Source organism: Rhinolophus hipposideros, assembly GCF_964194185.1.
Source record: "Rhinolophus hipposideros genome assembly, chromosome: 3".
Lineage (NCBI taxonomy): Eukaryota > Metazoa > Chordata > Mammalia > Chiroptera > Rhinolophidae > Rhinolophus > Rhinolophus hipposideros.
The window spans coordinates 52,633,416-52,645,611 of record NC_138049.1 but is presented as its reverse complement, the minus strand read 5'-3'; the positions used below and the strand labels follow the sequence as shown (position 1 = coordinate 52,645,611).

Below are 12,196 nucleotides of genomic sequence, written 5' to 3'. Positions count from 1 at the left end.
GAATACAAATGTAAGCCACAGGACACCTTAAAGTCTACCTGGGTCTATCCCCTCCTCTTACAGATGAAGAAATTGAGGACTAGAAAAAATATGACACAGATTTGTCTAGGTTCATGTTGCTGGTGTGTAATTATCTCTCCAACAGCAGCCCTTTGATTACTAACAAATGCAAGACACTATAATAGTTTACCACTTATATTTATTCTTTAATTCTTTAATTTTAAATATGTCAGGTAACGCTTGTATCTTCAGTATTTTTTTTTTTGAGTTTGAATAGTGGCATTGTACGCACACCACATTTTATAGGAATCGCATATTGTGGTATGATAATTTCCTTTCTGCTTCTTCTCCTTCCAGAACTTAATCTGCTGCCTTGAACAGCATGAGGACTCTTCCTTCATTTAGGCTAACAGTGTAGAAGGTTCAAACATTATGCTTTCTAAACCGGTTCCTTGTTTTGGATAGTATCCATGTTGATGAAATTCCCGCTCTTCCGGTGTTCATCATCATCATCATCTAACACCTGCCTATGCACCATGTGCCAAGGATTGTGGAAACTGCTTTCATGTATTATCTCATGCAGTCTGTGCAGTCCACGCAGCTGCTGGGAAAGAACTCTGTTTCAGAGTAGTACAAAGAGCCGGCAACAGAGAAAGCATAATGGCAGCTGCAGTGTAACTGGGAGAATTGTCTCTGACAATTGGCTCCCGACTGGGTCTGAGGGCATTTCTTCATCAGTCCTTCAGTTCAGTTAGCACCTGCTCTGTGTCGGGCAGAGTGCTGGGTGCAGTGTGCCAGCTGAATGAGTGAACACCAGCCTGCCTTCTATGTGTGACCTCACTTTTCCTCAGAGGGGTGGGTGATTCTCCATCCCATTTTAGCTTGTGCTGACTATGCAGAGAAGCTTCAGAGGTCAGAATCTACCCTTTTCCCCACCACTCTTAATATCTTTATCTTCTAATTGAATAAATAATACATGTAATTGTTTTCCTCCTGGAACTTTCTGGTTTTTAAAAGTGATTTTTCCAATAAGGAAGTGTTATGGCAGATCATCATTTTTTATTTTCAATTATAAAATGAGGAAACAAGGCAAAGGAGAATAATTCTGATTATTTGTTTTAGATAAAAGATCAAGTCAATGAAAGAGCCAGATTTCATAAACTTAAATTCCTTTTACTAGACTCTTCTGCTCTTTGTGTTATGCACTATACTTCAGATGGGAATTCAGAAATGAGCAAAATCTGAGACGTAGGAGTTGCAGAATGGATCTGCCACCTGCCAGCTAGCATTCAGATCTCAAAGGGGACCTGCCTGCACTTATTTAATGGAAAGATAAATGTGTTCAAAGAACTGTTACTATAAATTCATTTAGAAACGGGACAGAGTCTGTACTCCCATTCCTTCCTGGTCTGAATTGCTGGCAGATTTGGTTCACTGTACCTCTGGGAGGTAATACATTCTAGCAGGATGGCAAAGTGTGACTGTTGTTCAGAAATCCATAATACCTATTTCTTTTATAGTTTAAATGAACTTTTTGGTTGAATTCATCAATTTATTTAAAAATGCTTTTACACAGTTATTATGGGCAAGCTAATGCATGGAATACTGTGTGGGGTATTAAAAATATAGTTGCGGTTAATATCCAAAAGATGCTTGTGATCTAGAAAGGAAGATAAAAAAGTGAGAAAGAATAAACAGATTTTATTAAAACATCTATAATGTTCAATAAAGAAAGAACATATGGACCAGTGATGCTTAGTTTGGAGGGTTCTAGAATAAAATGAAATCTGTGAACCATCTTTCCAGAAAAAAGAACAATTATTTTTTTTATTTTTAATAGCTGTATTAGAGTAACATTGACATACTATAAGCTTCCCAGATATAAATTGTACAATTTAATAGGTTTTGACCTACGTATACACCCATGTAACCATCACTACAATTGAGATATGAACATGTATCATAACCCTCTTAGGGGTGATTACATTTAAATATAAATTATTATATACAACATTGGATATGTTTGGAGCCCAAATATGCACAAAGTGCTTAAGCAGAATGACATTGTCACAAATGTAACTCTGCTTGTCATAATAGAGAAAAATAATTGAAAAGGCTATGTTCCAAGTAAAAATTCAGTGGAGATCCTAAATACCATGCTACCTCGGGGACAGAGCATTCCAAAAGAATGTCCCCAAATTGGAAAGAAAAATAAATAATTTTGATATTTTTTGCTAAAAGAAGTTTATAGTATATCTGAGAGATTTTAGGTGCCAATGTTCCCTGCTCTAAGTGTAAGCAGTTCATAATTGTTTATTTCTAATTATTTGCTTTATGCTTCATTCATAAAAACTGTTTTAAGTTATTTAAGTTCTAGAACATCTAGAATTTTACAAAGAGGATGTCTAATGATGATTATAGTTATCAGAAACAGAAATAACATATATACTCAACCTGGACACATTTGGTAATTCTGCTTAATACTAGATTCTTCTGTAAATTCAAAGTACATGGAAATATTATAACTATTCACACAATTTATTATTATTCCTGCTTTTATATATTGGAAAATATTTCAATTATACATACAAATGAAAAAATATTAAACAATGGTAATTTTTATCATTTGAAACTTTTGAGAGCATTTGATTTCCCTGATTCTTCAATTATTTAAAAAATATGTAGTGGAACTTTCCAGAGCATAAAAAGCTGTAAGCATATTTCACAGTTATTTCAATAGTTTAAAGGCTCATCAGACATGAAGTTACTTGAGATAGGTGAAATAGCATTGGGTGACTAAACCAATTTCTGTGGCAATAGCTCTGCCAGAGAAATTAGCATTTGTCACTCTCCCACCTGCATCTCCTTATCTAAAAGTAATTAGACTATGTATAAGACAAACCCAACAATATGTTAATGAGATGGTTAATGTATGATTAAAGTGTAGCCAAAGGCATTTTTCATGATCTTTTAAGCCACCATGTAAAAAGATCACACTGCAGTTTTTCTGAAATATGTAGCACAATATTGCACAATTTTAAAGGTTTGCAAAAACAGTTTTAGAATGACAGACATTCTTTGTAGGTTAACTAACTTATTTTGGAAAGAAAAATAAGGTTCCAACTCCAGTCTAGTTTGAGGTAGGCTCTCAAGGGGCTCCAACTGCTATCAATAGATACTTGACCTAGCAGTGAGGCATGAGGTCTACACTTAGCTCTGTCTATATCTATCTTGTCATGCTTTCTTCTGGGCTGTATTCCCAGGGTGAACAGATATTCTAGCTTTCCAATAAGTGTGATCTATTTATACATAAATGAGTAATTATACTTGAAAGAGAGAAAATAGGACAGATTGTTTTGTCTTCACTGCCAATTTTTTTTTGCTCTTTCAAGCTTGTCTTTGCAGTTTAGTATGTGAATGACTACAACTTTACCTAATCTTTTCATATGAATTTCAATATCCAAATTGTACACATAGTCCATTCAAATTGTACACATAGTCCATTTTAATTTAATTCATTAAATTACAGTCATGTTTAACTCTGAAGCTCTTTTTAGAGGTAGCTATGATGAATAAAGAAAAAAAAATCTAATTTGGGAGCCAAATGAACTTGTACTTGAATCTCAGCTCAGAGATATAGTTACTCTCTTTGTTGCCTGCAAATATAATGGGTGGTATTCAGCAGAACTTCCAAAAATATGAGACTTGCTGCCTTCAGTTTCCTCTCCATTGTCTTTTACGGTTTTGGTGGGGATATGGCTTAGGGAGGTAGTCAGTAATGATCGTTCGGATGGTGGTTGAATGGTGATGAGACCTTGAGAGAATTACTTTAACCTTGATAAGCTTCAGTTTCCTCCTCTCTAAAATGATAATAGTAAGATCACCTAATATGGTCTTTGTGAGAATACATGTGAAGAAATTAACACAGATGCCAGTTTCTTAAGTATTCTCTGCCTCAATGGACTTCCAACTGGATGAAGGTTATGAAAAATAAAGGAAATGATTTAAGGAAAATGCCTCACACATAGAAAATACTACACAAATGTTACCTAATATTATTACTAATATAAGAAAATTTTTCTAATGGATGCATTTTTGTATAAGAAAATAAGAAAAACACTTTTGAAACAGTTTAATCACAGCTTTCCAAAGGTGCAAGAATTTGCATATGTACAGTTTTACAAAGAAGAAAATAAAGATAAATTTTCATGGGATATCAAATTTAAATGAAAAATAAACCCACATGATCACATAAAACAACTAATCTAACAGTAGGACAAAGAAAAGCATCCTAAACTGGTGGGAATACATAGAGGGCAGTTTCAAAAGTTTCATTTATTGCTTGATCATAAATCAACCTGAGAATTCAAGAAATAATTTGATCAACAACTTTTTAACTATTTACAGTTTTTCTCTAGTACTTAACTTATAGTTTCATATATGTAGTCTTTTTTATAATTTCACTTAAAAGCACAGATCTCAAATAGTTTCATTATGAATTAGTATGTCCTCTGATCGTGAAGATGAAGTACTAAAAACTGTTTTTCAAACTCTGAATTAGGAAAATTATTTCCTAGCATTGTCATTTTAGATAAGGTTATTATTCTAGAATTTTCATATAAGTCCCATTAGATCATATAAGTCATGGTGGGATAGTAGGACTATCATAGTTTGTGTTCTTTTAGTTATTTTGTGGAAATAGGTAAAATCTTGGGAATAATTACAGTGGCATTTAGGAAATCTCTATCTTAAAAAAACTAAAACATTAAGAAAAAACTTAAAACTGTACTTATTACTAATTCCAAGAGTAATTATTTTAGTGTGTTTTCTTCCCTTTGATTATTTATTTGTTTGTTTGTTTGTTTGTTTGTTTGTTTATTATTTGTGGTTGTTCATATGACATGCAATATGGTGGTTAAGAATACTAGCTGTGAGCAGAGAGGATGTTTGAATCAGGGCCTCCCTCCACTTTTAACTGTGTGACTTTTATTAATTACGTAACTTTTTTAAACCTTGCTATCGTTATGTGTAAAATGGGAGCAATAGTAGTGTTTTTATTAAGTCATTATTGTGAGGGTTAAATAAGTTAAATAGCCCATGTTAAGTACTTATAAAAACATACTAGTATATAATGGCTTATGCTGGAAATACAATTCTGTATAATGTATTTTTACACTTAGCATATCACATGTAATTCCTGATCTAATTGATTATTTTTAAAAACATGATTTTTAATGGTTATGTAAAACATCATTGTAATATAATTGTTTTTTCTTATTTTGAACATTCAATAGGTTTCCACTTTCACATATTTTTTGAAATGAATAATGTATATAGCCTTTGTTCTTATCTATGATTTTCTTAGACCAATTACTGGATTAAAAAGAACATGGATTTTTTTTAAGGCTCCTTTATGGTGTAAATTGCAAAATTGCTCTTTATCTTTCATCTGCAAGTAGTAATGTCTGGAAGTGTTCATTTCTCTATACTTTGTTAACCATGATATTTTTTAAAGAAATAATTTGTTTTGAAATCAAATGTGTGTCTTTTATATCTTTGTAACTATTTTTATGACCACCTGTGTGGTATATGAAATATGTCCTCTGAATGTTAACTCGGGCTAGAGACAAATATCAGCCTAAACCTTAGGCTCATGATGCATGCCTGTATTAACCCCACTATTCTAGTTTTTACTATGCAGTCATCAAGTATGTGGAAGTAGTCAGCTGATATTTACAAAATGAAGGTTATGAATCTGAACTACATTGCCCCAAGATTTATGAACTATAAAATGACATTATTATTATGTTCTGTCATTGCATGGTGCTCTTTGGCTGTCTTCCATTTTATGTGGTTGAGCTCCTTAGGATCTATTTGCATGAAAGCTACTGTGTGTGCTCATTTTGTATTGTATTGTTGCAAACGCTATAATCTACAGGGTTCCTATTCATTTTGGAATTCATTTCACAGCTCACTAATTGTGTGAATGAGAAGAGGAAATATATGCTTTTATTCTGAAGCATGCCAAGCAGATGGCCTAAAGTTCATTGCAACCAGCACTGTCAATGTGGCCTCTTCTGTAGGTAGTGAGCGTGGCATCGATCCGTCAAACACAATGTGAGGGTCCATTTAACACAGAGCTGACAGTCGCTGAACCTCTGGTTGGTTATGACTTATAAACATTTTATTTTTATCATCAACCTCTAAAGTGGTCAGTCATTTGAGCAGGTGCAAACACAAAGGAATTCATATTTGTTTTAGTTGAGAAGCCAAAATGAACTTTAATTCATATGGAAATTTTGAGAAAAGAAAACAGTAGAGGGGATTTAAGCTTAGTTTCTTGAAAAGGGATAAATATGTGTATTGAGATTCAAAATTGTAGCATCATTTCTGAGATTGAATCTTTTAAAAAATTGAATTAAAGTAAAGATCAGGGTTTATATTTTTAAGGTTTTTAGGTGAATCTTCCATCAAATCTCCTTTTTGCTCCCTGTACAAGAAAATTGGTTATTTATTTTTATATGGAATTTCCGTAGCCATTCAAAATGTTAGCAATTGTGTCCATTGTATGCGTGTGTGTGAGTGTGTGTGTGTGTGTGTAGATGAGAGGGTAAGACAGAGACAGAGGTAGTCACAAACATGAAATAATGAAGTATTACTTCAACAGAGATACTAGGACAATATGACATTGGGTTATCATATCCAGAAAGAGAGGGTAGGTCAAATGTTTTAATGGAGTTGATGTAGTAATTCGATCACATTACCTCATACGAGAGAATCAGAGCACGTGGAAATACTGTTTTATACTTTACATAAAGAAAAACTGGGTATATATTTATCTCACCCCTTCCTTCTCTCTACTTCTAAACAATGCATCATGCGTTTCACATGTAGTAGTGACTCCGTATTTCCTTTTTTCTTGGCTTTCAGACTGATGCCGCTCTCATGTATGATGCTGTGCACGTCGTGTCTGTGGGCGTCCAACAGTTTCCCCAGATGACAGTCAGTTCCTTACAGTGTAATCGACACAAACCCTGGCGCTTCGGGACCCGCTTTATGAGCTTAATTAAAGAGGTACGTCAGGAGATGTATATCTATATTCCGTGTGTCTTTTGTCCTCAAGCTGAATGCATTAAGATTTTGCAATTTTCCTAACAGGTAATGTTTTACTTTTATTTTTAAAATTAAACTTACTCTCTTTCCCTCATACAGACAAAATTAACATTTTTACTAAATAATATGGAACAGAAGGGAGAAAATTGCATGATAAATAAATAGACATCCTTCAAAATATCTGTAACTGTGTAAACAGATGAAAATTTGTGATCTGTGATATATCGTATTGTTAGTTTCATGTCCGGGAATCCTTATGTGTGTTTCTTTTCATTTAGGTGGAGATATAGATGCTTAAAGAATGTTTGTTTATATTTGAGACAATAAAATATGTAATGAATTTTTAACATGAATGCCATTTGCACTACACTAAATTACACTCAAATAGTAAATCTTAAATAATTGTTATTTAGATCTATGGTTCTTAAATGCAATGTCTAGTTATTTTAATTACATTAACTGTTAACATAAAACAGAATATATGGTTTCATAAAAGTGTGAAATTTACTTTATTGCCTAATGCAACCATTCTTATGGCCATATATCATTTCTTGTGACTTACTTCTGTTATAGTCATAAACTAAGCATGCCCCTAGTGAGACAAGAAAAAAAAAACAGGAAAATTCTTAAAAACCACACACACGCGCACACACATACACACACATACACACACACACATACACACATTCTTCCTGTTTTTCCTACCATGAAGAAAAATCCTTTGTCAGCTTAGGATATTTTTCATTTGATTAAAACAGGACTATTTTTATGAAAGTTAAACTGAACTATGAAAGTTTAATCTTTGCTATGAAAAATCACAGGCATTACCACATAAGATTTTTCATTAATGGCTTTAAAGAAATCATCAATTCATCATATAATAAATTATTCATCATGAAAATAAAAGTGCAAATAGGATCGTAATTAAGAATCTCCAGGTCCTTGGCAAAGAATATCTGTGATATTTTCTTGTCTAATTCTTTTTTTAACGATCTTTATTATGATTTAGCTAACATACAATATTATATTAGTCTCAGGTATACATAATATTCAACACTTATATGCCTTAAGAAGTGATCACCATGATAAGTCCTGCAACCATCTGACACTCTACCATGCTGTCACAATATTATTGACTATATTCCCCCTGCTGTTCATTACATCATGACTTACTTGTTTTATACCTTGAAATTTGAACCTCATTCCCCTCACCTTCCCCCCCCCTTTTATAATTTTTCAATTACATCAATATTATTTCATACTGATTTTAGGTGTACAGCATAGTGTTAGACATTTATATAATTTAAGAAGTGATCTCTCTGACTAGTCTAGTACCAATCTGACACTATACATATTATTGACTATATTTCCTATGCTTTACTTTACATCCCTGTGACTATTATGTAACTGCTAATTTGTACTTCTTAATGCCTTCACCAAGACATTTTTCACCATGTCCCCCACTCTCCTCCCATCTATCACCCAAAAATCTAGTACCCATCTGGTACCATATATAGTTATTACAATATTATTGACTATATTCCTTATGCTATACCCTACATCCCCATAACTACTTGAAACAATCAATTTGTACTTCTTAATCCCTTCCCCTTTTCCATCTGTTTCCAACACCCCTCCCCCATCTGGCAACTATCAAAATATTCTCTGTATATATGAGTTTGTTTCTGTTTTGTTTGTTTGATTATTCTGTTTTTTAGATTCTGTTCTTTTCCATATAAGCAAAATCACACTGTCTCTGTCTTTCGCTATCTGACATACTTCACTCAGGATAATACCCTCCAGGTCCATCCATGCCACCACAGATGGCAAGAACTCATTCCCTTCCATGGATGAGCAATATTCCATTGTATATATGTACCACCTCCTCTTTATTCATTCTTCCATTGACAGACATCCAGGCTGCCCCCCACATCTTGGCCATCGTAAACTATGTTTCAATGAACATATGGATGCGCATGTCACCTCGAAGCAGTATTTTGGGTTTCTTCAGATAATTACTCAGAAGTTGGATTACTCAGTCCTTCTTTGTCTCTTGTTATAGCCTTTGTTTTAAAGTTTATTTTATCTGGTGTAAATATGGCTACCACAGCTTTTTTGTTTGTTTGTTTCCATTTTCATGAAATATCTTTTTCCCATCCCTTTACTTTTAGTTTATGTGTGCTTTTGAACTGAGGTGAGTCTCTTGTAGGCAACAAATGTAAAGGTCTTATTTTCTTAACCATTCAGCCACCCTATCTCTTAATTGGAGCATTTAATCCATTTACATTTAAAGGAGCTGTTGATAGACATGTAGTTATTGCCATTTTATCTTCATATTTTTAAATCTTTTTTGTTTGTTTGTTTGTGTGTTTTTGTCTTAAAGAAGTCCCCCTAACATTCCTTGTAATACTGGTTTGGTGGTGAGGAACTCCTTTAGCTTTTTCTTGTTTGGGAAGCTCTTTATCTGTCCTTTGATTCTAAATGATAGTTTTGCTGGGTAGAGTAATCTTAGTTGTAGATTCTTGCTTTTCATCACTTGAATATTTTTTGCCAATGCCTTCTGGCCTGCAAAGTTTCTGTTGAGAAATCAGCAGACAGTCTAATGGGAGCTCCTTTGTAGGTAACTACCTGATTTTCTCTTGCTGCTTTTAAGATTCTCTCTTTGTCTTTAACCTTTGGCATTTTAATTATAATGATGTATATCTGTGTGGGGCTCTTTAGGTTCATCTTTTTCAGGATTCTCTGCACTCTCTGCTCTTCTGTATTTCCTTCACGAGGTTAGGGAAGTTTTCCATCATTATTTGTTCAAATAGATTTTCAATTCCTTGCTCTCTCTTTTCTCCTTCTGGTAACTCTAAAATGCAAATGTCGGTATACTTGATGTTGTCCCAGAAGCTCCTTAAACTCTCCTCATTTTTTGAATTCTTTTTGTTCTTTTTGCTTTTCTGATTGCGTGTTTTCTGCTACCTTATCTTCTAAATTGCTGGTTCAATCTTCTGCTTCATCTAATCTACCATTGATTCCCTCTAATATATTCTCCATTTCAGTTATTGTAGTTTTTATTTCTGACTGGTTCTTTTTTATGTTTTCTATCTCCATTTTTATGCTTCCTGTCTCTTTGTTGAAGTTCTCCACGAGATCATTGAACATCCTTATAACTATTGTTGGAACTCTGCATCTGGTAGATTGCTTGTCTACATTTTGTTTAGTTCTTTTTCTGGTACTTTGTTCTATTCTTTTATTTGGGGCATGTATCTTTGTCTCCCCATTTTGGCTGCCTCCCTGTGTTTGTTTCTGTGTAGGGATGCTATGCCTCATGGTCTAAGTAGAGTGGCCTTATGTAGTAGGGGTCCTGTGGGAACTTGTGGTGCAGTCTCCCTGGTGACCAGAGCTAGGAGCTCTAGGTATATCCCTTGTGTGGGTTGTATGCACCCTCCTGTGGTAGTTGAGACTTGATTTTTTTTTGCACCTCAACGGGAGGAATTAACCCTTGGGAGGACTGGCTATGACTACAGTGGAAGAGTTGTTGTCCTGGGGCTGTCTGTAGAGAGGAGGGTTCACTTTACTGGGGCTCTGGTTCCTGCCCAGTCTTCCCTTTGGATGTGTCATCCTGCAGATGGCTGGGTGATGTTCCAGCCCAGTCCAAAGCTGGTTGTTGGGACTGCCAACCCTTGGGCCTCCTGGGAAAGGACCTACTGCAGGTCAAGTTCAGCTGCAGTCTATGCCCTGCCCAGGGCCACCTGGCATGAGCCACAAAGCAATCCAGATATGTCCATCACCCACACTGTGCTTGGTGGTACCTTGAAAGGCCAAGCTGTGAACTAAGGTTGGCTGCTGCTAATGCCAGGCTTAGGACTGCTCAGCCAGAGGTACAGGACATGACACAGCCAGATACTACTTGTTTGGGTTTTGTGAACCTTTAAGAGATTTTAGGAATGTCCACAGCATGAGCCAAGGCAGGCTGTTATACAGAAAAGCCGTATAGGACATGACACAGCCAGATACTACTTGTTTGGGTTTTGTGAACCTTTAAGAGATTTTAGGAATGTCCACAGCATGAGCCAAGGCAGGCTGTTATACAGAAAAGCCACTGGAAGTGGTTTGGGTGTGTCCAAAAGGTCGGTGGGGCATGGTCTCAGGAAATCACTAGGGTGGGGCAGAAGAAAGGTGATATGGTAGTCAGTTTGTTGGAAACTCATGAGTCTGCCTGTGTCTGCACTCAGGGAGGGGGAGGGATCAACAAAGAAACAATAGCCACCACCAGTTCCTCCATCTGGAAGACAGCTGCTCCTTCAGCTCTTATCACGAAGCTAGACAATTCAGTTCCTCCCTGTATGTCCCTGGTGCCTGTCGAGCCGCTGTCCCAGCACTGGAGCTCAGAGTGTGTCCGTCAGCAAGTAAGTCCATGACGGGCACTTCAAGAGGTAAGTCTGGGAGTGTAGGCATCCTCTGTCTGTCTCAGCCACAATCTCTGCTAATTTCTACAGACAGAAGTTATGGGGACTTCTCACCCAGGCACTAAAACCCTAGGCTATGGAGGGACTGAGACCCCTTGCTCCTCTAGGTGTGACCTCTACAGCTGAGATATCCCTCCAAGTTTGTAATGATCAGACACAGGTTTGGGACCAGCCCATTCCACGTCTCTTTTCCTCCTGCCAGTCTCCAGGTGGCTTCTTCTGAATGTCAGTAGTTGTAGGGCTTCAGATGAGTCTCAATATTTGTTGTTCTGTGGTTTAGTTTTAATTGATGTTGTCCTGAGAGGAGGTGAGCAGAGCATTTACCTACTGTGCCATCTTGACCGGAAATCTTGTCTAATTCTTATCAACCTCTCAGGTGAAATAATCCTCCCTGAAGAATATGCATTTTATTTATTCCTCCACATTATACGTTTACTTCTTGTTTAAAACAGCATCAGAGATGCAAATATAGTGTACTGGTTTGGCTATTTGAAGGATTTCTTTTTCTGAATGCTGCACTTGTGTATTGAGACATGTGTCATACAACCCTATAAAGCAGTTGTATAATAGTCAATATTGTATTTATTAGAGGGTGTTTGAGGACCTTGTCCACTACATCACATTGT

The 12,196-nt window shown here is 35.7% G+C and overlaps 1 protein-coding gene across 2 annotated transcripts in view; it reads left to right on the top strand.

Moving 5' to 3' along the window:
* The window catches only part of GRIK2 (glutamate ionotropic receptor kainate type subunit 2), a 606,408-nt gene that overhangs the window by 356,257 nt on the left and 237,955 nt on the right, over window positions 1-12,196 (top strand). For both annotated transcript variants that reach the window (XM_081036880.1, XM_081036881.1), the window contains exon 8: window positions 6,931-7,074. In XM_081036880.1, the coding sequence (XP_080893006.1) occupies window positions 6,931-7,074 (144 nt within the window). The remainder of the gene's footprint in view (window positions 1-6,930; window positions 7,075-12,196) is intronic.